At 37.1% G+C, this 15,161-nt stretch overlaps 1 protein-coding gene across 1 annotated transcript in view; it reads left to right on the top strand.

Moving 5' to 3' along the window:
• Positions 1 to 15,161, top strand: part of C2CD6 (C2 calcium dependent domain containing 6) — an 82,240-nt gene that overhangs the window by 31,557 nt on the left and 35,522 nt on the right. Inside the window, exons 11-12 of the mRNA XM_055121262.1 lie at positions 973 to 1,016; positions 2,764 to 2,997. Of these exons, the coding sequence (XP_054977237.1) occupies positions 973 to 1,016; positions 2,764 to 2,997 (278 nt within the window). The remainder of the gene's footprint in view (positions 1 to 972; positions 1,017 to 2,763; positions 2,998 to 15,161) is intronic.

Here is a 15,161-nt window from a genome sequence, read left to right as displayed (position 1 = left end):
TACTGCACACATCTTTGCCTTATTTGTATCAACCTTGCAAGGTAAACTGGAGAGATGACTCAAAAGGCTATAGCATAAACTTTGCATGAGGAAATCCTGGGATCCAATTCCTGGCCTACAATGATCCCCTAGTTTGGCACTGCTGGGAGATGCCTCCTAAGAACTCTGTCAAGACTTAATCTTTTTTTTTTCTTTTTTGGGTCACACCGGCAATTCACAGGGTTATTAACTCCTGGCTATGCACTCAGAAATAACTCCTGGCTGTGCTCAGGGGACCATGTGGGATGCTGGGAATCGAACCCGGGTCCGCCGCGTGCAAGGCAAACTCCCTACCCGCTGTGCTATCACTCCAGCCCCAAGACTTAATCTTGAGTCTGAGCAATACCAGATGTGGCCTCCCTATTTCCTCCCAAAAGATGAATTATCAATATCCATCTGTAAGGATTGGGAAAATGAAATGATCACAGTCAATAAAAGTTTCTTTTCCCCATTCATTTTGGTACTACTCTTTGTTCCCTCTCTATCCTTTTTGACTTTTCCTTTAAAAATCACTAATTTTGTATTGTTTTTATTTTTAGGAAAATTTTATAAGGGTTTCAATCAGCTTCTTTGGAATAGTTGTTTTCTCTGGTTACATAAAACTCTATTACTAACCATCAGGATTTGATTTTCTCTTAACTTTCAACAAAATATGGTACATACCTATTTTTATAATGCTACATCTATCCATATTGATGGATCTAAATGTTATCATTTCATGCATGTTTTAATTATTTTATTATGCCTTCATTTAAAACTTCTCCACCTTCCCAGAGATTTATCAGCTTCTTTTTCACTAGATAGTATAAATACTTAAGCAGCTGCTTTGTTGTATATTTTTCTTTGTTCTTGGTGAAAAAAATACATTTTATTAGCTGACAATATGTTTACAGATTTATAAATAATAAATTAATTCTATTAATTTCTAAATAGATGTTCCTCTTTTAGAGAAGAAAAAAGAAATTACTCCAGATGAGGTAAGGAAACCTGGAAAAGTATAGTCACTAGTTTATAAAGAAATAACATATTCATACATGGAGAGGGATAACTCAGCAGGCTGAGAGCACATTTTTCATGTAGGAGACCTGAATTACATCTCCAGGGTTGCTGAGACTTACTCCAGCACAGAGCCTGGAGTAAGTAATGCCAAGTATGGCTTAAGAAATACACACCAAACAATTGAGGAATAATTATATATAGAAAAAAGTACTCAAGAAATTATTCAGATTTTCATGATTATTTGTGTTGTGAAAATATCTGTAACATAATTTATTTAAAGTATACTCCAGCATAAAATAGTATCAATTAAAAAGCACATGAGAAAATTGAAAAGTTGTAAATAAAAAAAATGCATCAAGTTTTGCTTACCATCTTAAAATGAATGCCACAAACCTAACCACATTTTTTACAAATTCTCACCAAAATATTTGATATTTAATATTTAATTTTGGTGGAATAATACTCAATGCTTTATAATAGATCATAAGTAGTGTCTACATAAAATTTGATGTTCAGTTAATTTTACAAAAAGTATTATCATAAAATAGTGAATCCTTATAAAGAATAAAAGAATCTTCTATACTATTTGACAAATAGGATTTGATGATTTCTGTCTTTCAATGAGTGTTTACCAAATACTAATCAAATGATAAATATTTATTCTTTTCAAGGGGACTTCCAAGGGGAAGAGAAAAATAGGCAATATAGAGAAATTTCATATAGCTAAATTTAGTTAGCTTAACAGGATATCATCTATTTTGTAGTCTTCTTTTACTATTTTTCCATTAAAATTTCCTGTTAGATAAAATAGTGATCTTATGATACTGCAACCTGCTATTTTGCCATTAAAATTTCTCATGGAAGTTTCCCATGCAGAGATAATAAGGTGTTTGCCTTGTATATAGTCAACCCTGGTTTGATCCCAGCCCCTGAGAATAGCCAGAGCTTTGAGTAAGATCTGAACATTGCAGGTATAGCTACAAACACCCCAAATAAATAAAATTTTCTCTGATTTTATAATATATTATTTTATAATATATAGTAGTATATATTACATATAACATAGTATATGTTATACAATATATAGTAGAAATATATAGTAGAATAATATATAGTAGAAAATTAGACCTCTGGATTTTCTCTCAAGATGCTGCTGCTTTATGAAGTCTGGGTATATGAAAACTGCAGCTTTATAATAGAGTAATGCCATTTGGGGCCAGGCAAATGGTGGGCCCAGGCAGGGGGATTGTTTTTAGCTCTGTGTTTTTAACTTAGGGGGAACCACAAATGCTGTGCTGGGGATCAAACAGGATCCTCTGTAGAGTGTTTGCCTTGCAAGTGGCCTACCCGCGTTCGATTCCCAGCATCCCATATGGTCCCCTGAGCACCGCCAGGTGTAATTCCTGAGTGCAGAGCCAGGAGTAACCCCTGTGCATTGCCAGGTGTGACCCAAAAAGCAAAAAACAAAAAACAAAACAGGATCCTCTGCATGCAGGTAAGCACCTTAATCTCTGTTCTATCTGGCCTATTTTTTTTTAAATGAATATTTCAGTTAATGGTTTCAGGCGAGAGAATTCCCTAACTCTTAATAGGCCATATAATAATTTACATATATTGATGGTAACAGGTTATGATAATATATAAGGGTACAAAGATTTTAAGTTCAGTATTAACTATTTCATAGTCAGTAATGAGTAGGTGATAATTTTTATTGCTGTTTTCTAGGAAACATATGAAGATGATTTAAAATTTAGTCCTTCTGAAAGTGTTGAATCAAAAAAAGGGACAGATTTTCCAGTGTTCAATATTCCTAACGTAATAATAACAGAAGACAAGGAAATAATACCTCCAATGGAATACCCAAGTCAAGAGGCCATGTCATACCAACAAAGCGACCCTTTGGTCTGTCAATGCATTGAAGATACATATCCGTTAAAAAAAACCTCATTTTCATCAGAGGTAAAGTTGAAAAGTATTTCTATAAATCCAGGTAAAATGAAGAGGAGGGTCTTAAACTAATCTTCAACAGGCATTAGGTAGCAAAGCAACAGTCTAAGCTTTACTAGGAGTTCATGCTTTATTTCCCAAGACTCAAGAGGTATTTTTCCAGACCAAGATCCAAAAGAAGACCTTCAGCTTAAGGTTTCTGCCCTCACATTAGAAGTATGAAACTAGAACAAACAAAATAAATCATTTTGGATAAAATTATATGTAAATTGAAATTGCTTCCAAATGTTTCCAAATGGATATGTGTCTAATTTATATTCAATCATATCTTTCCTGCTTCCAAACTGATAAAGTAGGAAATAAACCCTTGATGAAAAAGCAGACACAATAATACTGAGATCCTGGTTCCAATAACACAAACTAGTCTCATAGGTTGGTATAAATTTTAGCTAAAAGTGTTTACAACAATAAAATGCAACTTCAAAGGAAATTTAGAAGCCAAATTGTGTTGAGGGGATTTAGTAATTAAATTGTTGCAGATGAGAGTTATAAAATAATAGCATAGTTTCAAATGATAACAACTTGAATGTAAATTTAAAGGTGGTACATTAGGGTTAAAACTTTTTAAATTTATTTTAAAAATTTATTTATTTTTTTTATTTTTGGGTCACACCTGGTGATGCTCGGGGGTTACTCCTGGCTCTGCACTCAGGAATTACTCCTGGTAGTGCTCAGGGGAACATAGGGGATGCTGGGAATCGAACCCGGGTCGGCCGCATGCAAGGCAAACACCCTACCCCACTGTACTATTGCTCCAGCCCCAAAACTTCATTAAAATGAGTTATTATGCTAGAATTCTATGTCTTAATGAATAACTTCTTAAAGATTTGTGCCAGTCTGTGAGTAAATAATGAGTTTTTTACAAAAATATTTTAATTTCAATTTTGTGGCTTACAATGCTGTTAATAATAATTTCTCATGTACTTTATTCCAACACTGCACCATCACCAGAATACACCCTCTCCCCCCAAGAGCTCTAATACCCAACCCTCCCAACTCAGTTGTGTGGATCAATTCTCCCATTATGTTGCTTTTGTCCCTTTATTGATACCTTGTTGTGTATCTTTAAGTCCTTCATATGAAAGAGATCATTCTGTATCTGTTTTCACTCAGCAAAATATCCTCTTGTTCCATCTGTGTTGCTGTATAATCGCAGGATTTTGTTGTTCTTAAAGTTGCATAGTATTTCGATGTAGATAGATAGATAGATAGATAGATAGATAGATAGATAGATAGATAGATAGATTATACTTCTTGATCTATTCAACTATAGTTGAGCATTTGGATTGTTTCCATATCTTGGATATTGTATACCAAATGTAGTGATGAACCTAGGTGTGCATATATCCTTTCACATTTATGTTTTTGTGTTTTGGGGATAGGTGCCAATAAGTAGTATGGCTGGTTCATATGGCAGTTCTATTTCTATCTTTTGTGATCTAAAACTCTAAATCTAATTTTTTGTCTTTTTCATGTAGATAAGACTAGATAATTCCTAAAATCCCAGAAATGAAATTTCATTAAATATATAATTTTATTAGATGTCTTATTAAATATAGTAGGGGAGTTATTTTTTTTCTTTTTGGGTCACACCTGGTGATGCACAGGGGTTACTCATGGCTCTGCACTTAGGAATTACTCCTGGTGGTGCTTAGGGGACCATATGGGATGCTGGGAATTGAACCCTGATTGGCCATATGCAAGGCAAACGCCCTACCCACTGTGCTATCACTCCAGCCCCATAGGGGAGTTATTCTTAATTGCATGAACAATATAACCCATAACTTAGAAAAGAACATCAGTGTTTTTTTCAGTAGATGTGTGTAATACAGTCATCATTTTATTATTGAATGAAAGCAATGTTATTACAAGAGTTTTGGAAAATAGAAACACAGAAGAAAAAATAAAATAGTTATAATCCTACTGCCATTTTAATAATTTCTTTTCTTTCAGTCTTTGTCATATAAATTTATATAATTATTTTAGAACCTTGTATCTATGTATTCTGATTTTTTAAATTTAGCATTATACTATGTTACCTGGATTTTCTTAAACAGGGGCACTGGGCAAGGGCCTTGGATACACTGGAGATATAGAAGTGTTGTTGATCTATTTATCTGAACCGAAGAACCAAGAAAAGTGAGACTGAGGTATTAGGGATTTGGACTTCGATACTTATTTATTGAGAGACAAAGTTAACTTATAACATTCACATACCATGAATACACCCAATTTTATACAAAGATTTCAATAACTTTTAAAATGCATATTTCAGTGTAGCTATCTAAATCAAGATCTGGAATACATCCACCCTACACCATTAAGTAAAAATATCTTTCGGTTTTACCAAGGTCTAACTGACAATGTTACATATACATAAAGTACACAATATTGTGTACAATGCGACATTTTCACATAAACACTGTGAAAAATATAATTATCACACTCAGGTTAGTACATTTATCACCACATAGAATTAACGTGGTGTGCGTGTATGTATGTGAGAGAGAAAGATATTTAAGACCTATTCTTTGAGTAAATTTAAATATAAAATGCAGTAGTACTCTAGTTATAATATTGTAAATGAGATACCCAGAACTTATTTATCTGATAACTGCAAACTTGAATGCTTTCACCAGCATTCCCCATTTCCTTAGACTATGGCCCCTAATAAATACATTCTATGTTCCATTTTTATGAGCTTAACAACTTTTTTCAGATGCCGCATATGAATTGTTTTTCTCTATTTAGTGTATCTTAACATAATGCCCTCAGAATTCTTCCACACTGCCACAAATGATAGGATTTCTTATTTTTTTTATGATTCTTACATATTATTCTGTTGTATATATTTATACTCTCTCCCTTGTTCTTTCAGCTGTCAATAGAGATTTAGGTTTGTTTATATCTTGCCTGTTATTAATAACAGTACAATGACCATGAAAATATAGGTATCTCTAAAAATGTATATTTGTATATACAAATTAGTTGTATTCTTCTGTGACTGTTGTGTATGTTTTTATATAGTGTGGATATCAACACCCTTTGAGATACATTGTTTACAAGTATTTTCTTATGGTATTATTTTTTTTGTTTTATTTATTTTTTCTTTCCTTTTTTTGGTTTTATTTATTTTTTGCTGTACAGAACTTTTTATTCTTAAGTAGCCTCACTTGTTTATTTTCTATTTTGTTGCCTTTGCTTTTGGGGTCAGATCAAAACATTATGACTAAGAACAGTGTCAGGGAGTTTTACCCCTGGGTTTTTTACTAGGGGTTTTAATGATTTCAAGTCTTATATTTAAATATTTAATACGTTTGTTTTTGTGTATTGTGTAAGAGATAGAAATTTTTTTGCATATGGATATCTAACTTTCTTTTTAATTATAACTGACTTTGTTGCTGTTCTAGGAAATCTTTTTTTTTAATTCTAACTATTTAAACACCATGAGTTGTTCATAATATAGTTGTTTCGGGCACTCGGATATTAAATGTTACAACACCAATCCCACCACGAGTATGAATTTTCTCCAGTTCCCACCCATCCATCAAGCCTGCTCCCTTAACAGGCACCGCATAATTTATTATGTGTTGCTTATTACAACAGAAACGCTAGTGGAATTATCAAAAAAGTATTTCAATAAAAGAAAATTTGTGAAAATTGTTCTATCTCACACAGACCATTAAAGTCATTGACTGAGGGTTTACCAAGCTATTTGTTGCCAATTGAACCTTCTGCTATTGTTTTTGCTTATTGAGTTTAGTTGAAACCTAAACTGCTTTCCCACCTAATTTGGTGTTTTCCCACTGGGCTGTCAGGATTGTGGAATTTGGAGGTGTTGCTGCAGAACTGGGACGATTCTCTGCTCTTCCTCCCCCCTCCAGAGGGGGGCGCCAGAGTTCTCAGCCCAAAGATTGGTATGCCCACGGGCTTCATCAGTGTACCCTGGCCTGGCTGGCATTTCTTCTGAGATCAGTCATGAAGCTGTTAGCTGGGCTGTTGTTTACTTGGGGGCGTGGGAGGTGGCTGCCTACTTGCGTCAGAAGACCCCAGAGAAGCCTGAAAAGTTGCATGGGCTTGGAATCTCTCTGAGTTAGTTCCAGAAGCAGGGAAGTTGGGCTGTTTGCATGACTGTGGCTGTGGGATGTGGGTGTGCCTGTGAGGCTTCAGCATGGTGGGGATTTGGCCCATCTCCGAAGTTTTCAGTCCAAAGACTGGTTTGCTTATGACTTTTCCTGGCTTGGTTTACATCGCTTCTGAGATTACATAAAGGTGAAGCTAGCTGGGTGGTTTACATGGCAGCGGCTGTGGGATGTGGGTGTGGCTCTGGATATTCAACTTTATTAACACCATTATTGAAAACACTATCGTTTCCCCTTTGTTGCTGTTGACTGTCTTCTCAAATACTAATCGACTAGATAGGGGGGTTTATTTCTGGACTCTGGACTCTATTTCATTGCTCTGTGTTTATGCTGGAACTACACTATTTTGCCATCAATAACTTTATTACATAATTGGAAATCAGTGAGTATGGTTTCCAACTTTGTTTTTCCTTAATATTGCTTTAGCTATTCAGGTTTCTTTGTGGTTACATGTACTTTTAATGAAAATTTTTCTTCTGTTTCTCTGAAAAAAATTTAAACAGTTAACAAGGATTGCATTGGATCTTAATAACTTTGGAATCTGTATAGAAATTTTAACATTAATCCTTCCAGTCTATGAACATTGGCTATCTTTATTTTCTATCTTCCTTAAAGAAGTTCATCAATGTCTTAATTTTTAAATATATGTAATTATATTTACTTGTCTGGCTTTTGGTATCAGCAATTTTGGCCTCATAAAATGAGTGGTGTTCATTCCACCTTTTATCCCGATAGTCTAAAAGAATTTACCTTAATATTATTTAAAATGTTTTATAGAATAAAATTCACCAATAAGATCGTCAGATCCTGAACATTTCTCTGTTCACTACTAGATTTCTGGACTTCCATAAAGATAATCTCATCTGTGAATGATTGTCAGTATCAGTGTTCTTTGGGTGGTGGTGGGGGTGAATGGAGGAGACAATAGAAAACTTATATTTTGACAACTTGGTGACATAATTTGGTATATTAGCTACAACATTTTAATCAATGTCCATCATTAGGTTGAGAAGATTTTCTTTATGCCTAGTTTGTTAAAAGATAATTTACCTCCTTAACAATAATCACTGTGTGTGGGGGGGGAATACATCTTTAAAAAATAATTTCCATTTGACTTACTCACTGACTCTGCTGCTTGATGGAAAGTATGCATTTTGAGCTGCTTCTTCCTACTGGTTCCTTGAACTGCGCAGTTTTACATTACTGACTTTACTCAACTTACCTTATTGATTTAAGTTAGATTTTACCATATTTGATTGGAACAGGCAAATGATTCTGACCTTCCTTAAGGTAATCTTGGATTGTGTATCTTGGTATGGACAGACCTCTGTGCAGCTTAGAATCATATGTCTGTATTTCACAAACCATCATTCATAGTAGGCACAGAGAAATGACTCTCACCTCATCACCAATTGGTTGCATATTTCTCCCAGACTCAGACTCATATTTTATGAAACTCAGAGGAATAACCCTACACTATATTATATTGGCTCATTGAGAATAATGGGCCAATAGAACACTAAAATAACTATTTTTGAAAATAAAAAATTTTTAGAAAGCACCAAATTTGAAGATTTGGATTGCCATTAAACCCAGTTTTATAAACAGACAACTAAGAAAGACCCTGAAATTTTTTTAGTCTCTGCTGTTACAGTATGCTGTAGTATTAAAAAAACAAATGAACAAAAAACCTTAATCTGTTTTATATGGACCTACACTGGTACTATGATACAACCAAGATTTTATTTCTTTCCCCCATTATTATTGAGGTACAGTGATTTATAATACTGCTAATAATAATTCATGCTGTTTCCAAGGCACTAATTCAACTATTGCCATGAACATATCCTCTCACCCTGATTATTCTGATTTTTTTTAATCACTGTGAGAACAGTTAAAAAGCTTTCCAGTTTAAGTCTTGGTTATACAATGATCAAACACCCATCCCTTCACCAGTGCACATGTTCCACCACCAAGAACCCAGTATACCCCCCATCCCACCCCTCCCCCTGCCTGTGTGGCAGATGATTTCCACTTTACTCTCTCTCCACTTTGATCACATTCAATATTTCAATAAAAGACCCACCATTATTATTTGGAATTTCCCCCAACAATCAGACTTGAAAAGGCGTCATTAGATAAATTGTTTTCTGTTGCTGATTATAAAGAGCAGTTTTGGATTTCTGATATTTTAGTAATAAGTCTGGAGGGATTTCTGTCAACAGCCTCCTTGTTCCGAGATTGGTTTGTGTGCCTCTGGGATCATGGCCATTCAGGAACCAGTAGCCATTCGTGGGTGGCAACTCGGGGCCTCATTGAGACGGGGAGAGGGGCCAGTTCCACCCCATATCTCGTGAAGCCCCGCATGTCACGTCACTGCAGTCTCATACCTGGCTGTCCAATAGACTCTGAAAAGGTAGGCGCTGCCGTGCCACCAGGGAGAAAAGGCAGAAGGGACAACACCTTTCCCCACCCGGGTGGCACGGCGCCATACTTTAATGCTCAGTCCAGATGCATTTCTACCAAAAGTCGCTCGCTTCTGAGATTGGTCTGTGTACCTCTGGGATCATGGCATTCAGAAGCCAGGAGCTGTTCGTGGGCAGCAAGTCAAGTCCTTGTCAGGGTGGGGTGAGAGGATGGTTCCATCCCCCACTGTGAGGACCCGCATGTCACTGCTTTCTCTCTAGTTTTGGGCAGGGGCAGATGCTAGATCATTTATTTTCCATTGTTCACTTTGCATATCAGGAAAGGTTGCATGGCCGCTTGTGTGGCCACGTGCTTCAGAGGAATAGTCTTAATAGCCACGTACTGGAGCATGCACATGGTCGCCGGGATTCCATCTGGGGAAGGCAGGGAGACTGCACCTGCTCCATCTGGGGCATCCCGGAGATATCAGCTCAGTATGGTGCCCGGAGAATTCTTCAGTGTTGTGGTGCCTGCCGGGTTTCTTCACTGCTGAGTGCAGCAAGATGGCGCGAGGGGCGGGTTGAGGGTGTGACTTCTGGCATAAGGGGCAGGCTGGGAGCCAGGATGAAACTTCCCAGTTCCAGCACCACCATGCGGTTCAGAGGAATAGTCCTGATAACCACATACCGGAGGCATGTTTGTAGAAGCTCATGGTCGCCGGGATTCCATCTGGAGAAGGCGGGGAGACTGCACCTGCTCTATCTTGGGCATCCCGGAGATATCGGCTCAGTATGCGACCTGGAGGATTCTCTGGTATTGTGGTGCCTGCCAGGTTTCTTCACTGCTCCTGATTATTTTGATTGTAGACCTGAATAAATAAATGCATAAATATGAGCAGTTTAGAGATGATTCACCCTAAGTGTATTCAGTAACTGACAAAATGAATGAGGGTATAGGAGATAAAGATGAGGAAAAAGGAAGAGAGTCAAGCAATCTCGGGAGAGAACAAAAGACTAGAGACATCACATTATTTTATTTTATTTTATTTTTTTTAAAAACTACTTTCCATCATTTGTTTTTTATTATTTTTTTTAAAATTTATTTATTTTTAATTAGAGAATCACCGTGAGGGTACAGTTACAGATTTATACACTTTTGTGCTTATACTTCCCTCATACAAAGTTTGGGAACCCATCCCTTCACCAGTGCCCACTCTCCACCACCCGTAAACCCAGTGTCCCTCCCACCCTCCCCAATCCCATCTCCCCCCCACCCCACCCTGCCACTGTGGCAAGGCATTCCCTTCTGTTTTCTCTCTCTAATTAGCTGTTGTGGTTTGCAATAAAGGCATCACATTATTTTAAATTGCAACCAAGCTATTGCGATCAAAACAGTATGGTATTGGCATAAAAACTGGCATATAGACTAATAGAATACAAACACAGTCATAAATAACACCATACATAAATAATCACAACCTCAGCATCACCTGCACATAATACTGCTGTATAAGTACTGCACACTAACCGATTGCGCCACTGGAGCATGCATTTTTTTAGCACAGCGGTAGGGCATTTGCCTTGCACGTGGCTGACCCGGGTTCGATTCCTCCATCCCTCTCAGAGAGCCCAGCAAGCTTCCGAGAGTATATCGCCTCCATGGCAGAGCCTGGCAAGCTACTCGTGGCGTTTTCGATATGCCAAAAACAGTAACAACAAGTCTCACAATGGAGACATTACTGGTGTCTGCTCTAGCAAATCGATGAGTAACGGGATGACAGTGACAGTGACAGTGATGTAAATAATCAACTAATATTTGACAAGATCGCTGGGAATACTAGATGTGGGAAAGATAATCACTTCAACAAATGGTGCTGGGAAAGGTGAAAAACTGCATGAAGAAAAATGAAACTGGAACTTGGTGCCACTCATTAAACAATAACTTGACATGAATTTAAAAAATTATTAGATCTGAAATCACAAAAGCCTATAGAAGAATAGAAAACAAAGTCTTTGACATCATCCTTGGCTATTTATTTTGTGTATATGATACCCAAAGCAATAGCAACAAAATAAAAAAGTGTGATTACATTAGACAAAAAAAAATACTGCAAAAGAACATCAACAAAATGAGAAGGCATACTGCAGAATAAAAGAAAATATTTGCAAATCTTACATCTGGTAAGGAGTTAATATCCTGGTATAGCAAGAACTCATATGGATTAGTGTTATAAAATCAATTCAATTAAGGAATGGGCAGAAGATCTGAATATACATTTTCCCCCAGAAATTAAAATATGACCTACATTAAACTACAATCATGATCACAATCACGAAATCCTGTTGACTGTCGAGTGGCTCGAGCGGTCTCAGTAACCACTACATTCGTCCTATTCCTGAGATTTTAGAAGCCTCTAAAGGCTTCAGGGTCAGGGGAATGCGATTCAGCTGGTTACTGGCTTTGGCATATAGATACACCATGGGAAGCTTGTGAGGCTGTCCCATGTGGGCAGGAATCTCTAGCTTGCGAGTTTCTCCCAGAGGGAAAAGTAGGTTATAAGATATTGCTTCTGGGAGCTTGCTTTTAAGTCTCTGGATGTTGGCCATTGATGGGATTACACACACCTGGGTTCCTCTGCTGGTACCTTCATGCATGAGGCCTGTCCGAATGTGTGGAGAGGGGCCTTGAGCATGGCTGTGGCCATGTAGTTTATCTTTTAAACTACATTAAAAGATAATATTAATAATCAGGGAAATGCAAATAATAACCACAATGAGAACATTTCATACCTTGGAATAGTTAGCATCAAAAAGATAAAATATTGGTGAGGATGATGTAATTCTTATAAACTCTGTGTGGGAATGGAAATTGGTATCATCACAGTATAACACAAATATAAGCTCCTAAATAATGAATGATAGAACTACCATATAATCTGTCCATCTTTATCCTGGTGTATGTCAAAGGAACTAAAACAGCATATCAGATATTTATACTGCATGCATCACTGTACCACTGTCATCCCATTGTTCGAGCGGGCACCAGTAATGTTTATATTACACTCAGCCCTGAGATTTTAGCAGCCTCTACATACTCGTCTTTCCCAACGATTGGAGGCTTTTTTAGGGTAAGGAGAATGAGACCTTTTGTTACCATTTTTGGCATATTGAATACGCCATGGGTAGCTTGCCAGGCTTTGCCATGTGGGTGGGATACTCTCGTAGTTTGCCAGGTTCTCTGAGAGTTATGTATATATCTGTTACTGTATTTTGGATATGAATATGCCACGAGGAGCTTGCCAGGCTCTCCCAAGTGGGCAATAGACTCTCGGTAGCTTGTCAGGTTCTCCAAGAGGGAGAACTAGGCTATTAGATGTCTAATGTCTAATAGCTTCCAGGAGCTTGGTTTTATAATCTCTGGATGTTGGCTGTTAATAGGATTGCACGGCACCAGGGGCAATCTCTGGGTGTGATATACTGCATGCATAAGTAGAATTATAATGGTTAAGGTATGAAAGCAATTTAACTATCCACCAGTGGATGACTAAATGGATATGATGTGGATTAATATCCATTCAGTCTTGGGAAATAAGAAAGTCTTTCCATTTGCGAACACATGGGTGGAACTTCAGAGCATTCTGAAACAAGCAAAATAAGTCAATGAGAAAGACAAATATTGTATGATATAACTGAAAATATCACACTCAAATTCTGCTTATAGAATTAAATGGTGGCTACCAGGGGGTGGGGGTAGCAGAAGTGGTGAGAGCAACGGGGCTTATGTTTCCTAGGCAGTTTCTTCCTCATCTTAGAACTCCTTGATCTTTTGCTCTGCTGCTACTATTTTTCTATTTAGAGCTACTATATCACCTACTATGCTTTTTACTTATGTCCTTTCTAGCTGTAGTTTTTCCCATTTTGATTATTATACTTGTGCTTTCATTGACCTGCACTGTTGTTGAGTTCATTGGTCTTCTCATAATAATGTCACCAAAGACTTTGTCAAGACTTAATAGCTCGGTGTTTGTATGTTTGGTGATAACTGTTTCCACACATTGAACTTGGTGGGCTTCTACATGTTTCCCTATTGATTTTCTAGTTTGCTTGCTGTGATTGGGTGAGTTTTTACAGTTAAGCCCATTGGAAGATGCTGAGGGATTACGATGAAGGTTGCTCTCTTCTCTGTCCATCTTCACAGAATGATTGGAAGCCTAACTGTGAGCAGGGCATATTTGCTAAGTAGATCTGTCACATGGTTACTTATGCTGCATGCTTCAGGAGCTGTGGTGTGGGCTCTTAATATGGCAAAGTCAGGTGTGGAGGCTGCTGGGACCCACCTAGTAGGGAGAGTTTCTCATTTAGAAATGTCAGAGGAGGCAAGCTTAACTTGGAATGGTGGACCAGTGAGCAGAACGAAGATCAGGCAAATGGGGGATTATGGTCACAAAGTACAGACTTCCTGTAAGACAATAAATTTTGAGAATCTAATGTACAGCATCCCATTTCAGTTAATAGAGCCATATTTAGTTGATATTGTATTCCGTACTTGGAAATTTGCTAGGAGAGTAGATCTTAAAAGTTCTTACCACAAAACATGGAAATTGGGGGCTTGAGCAATAGTATAGCAGGTAGGGCATTTGTCTTGCACGAGGCCAACCTGGGTTCAATTCCCGGCATCTCATAAGGTCACCCAAGAACCACCAGGAGTAATTCCTGAATTCAGAGCCAGGCGTAACCCCTGAGCATCACTGGATGTGACCCCAAAAGAAAAAAAAAGTGGAAATTATGTGATGTGATGGACTTATCAGGTGGGGGGAAGATTGTTATAGTGGTAATCATATTGCATATGTAATATATTAGCACAATTCTCTGTGTAGTTATATGAATAAAAGTGGAAAATATTTGGTCTCAAATTACTGTTACAATTTAGGGAAATCTCACTACATTTTAAAGTTACCATATAATCAAAGGAAAGATCCTGAACACAAGAGATAAATAGGTATGCTTTATCTAGATTTAATAAGTTTCTTACACAAATCCTCCACAGTCATAGGTTCCATTGCCTTGCTATATTTCATAAATGTTCTGACCAAATTGAGTAATAAGTGAGTAGTAAATTAAAATTAAATTTTGTCTTCAAAATTTACTTATTATCTTGGTCAAATAAGACGTCATGGGCCTTCTCCCTAGTTTAATAGTAAACAAACCCCATTGTAAATTAAAACTTGTACATGGAGGAAAATGTAGGTATGAGATTGAAGCTAAAGGCATCTTCAAGGATGACACACCACTGACGAAGCAAATGGAAACAAATACAAACGGATGGGACTACATTAAGCTAAGAAGCTTCTGCATCTCAAAAGAAACAGTGACTAAAATACAGAAAGAGCCCACGAATGGGAAAAAATACTTACCCAATACCCATTAGATAAGGGCTAAATATCCAGGATATACAAACACTGGTAGAACTGTACAAGAAAAGAACCTCTATCTCCATCAAAAGATGAAGAGAAGAATGAACAGAAACGTCCTCAAAAAAGAAATTCAAATGGCCAAAAGGCACATGAAA

The sequence above is a fragment of the Sorex araneus genome, chromosome X, assembly GCF_027595985.1.
Source record: "Sorex araneus isolate mSorAra2 chromosome X, mSorAra2.pri, whole genome shotgun sequence".
NCBI classification, from domain to species: Eukaryota; Metazoa; Chordata; class Mammalia; order Eulipotyphla; family Soricidae; genus Sorex; species Sorex araneus.
The sequence above is the reverse complement of the archived record's forward strand: the minus strand, read 5'-3'. Positions and strand labels throughout refer to the sequence as shown.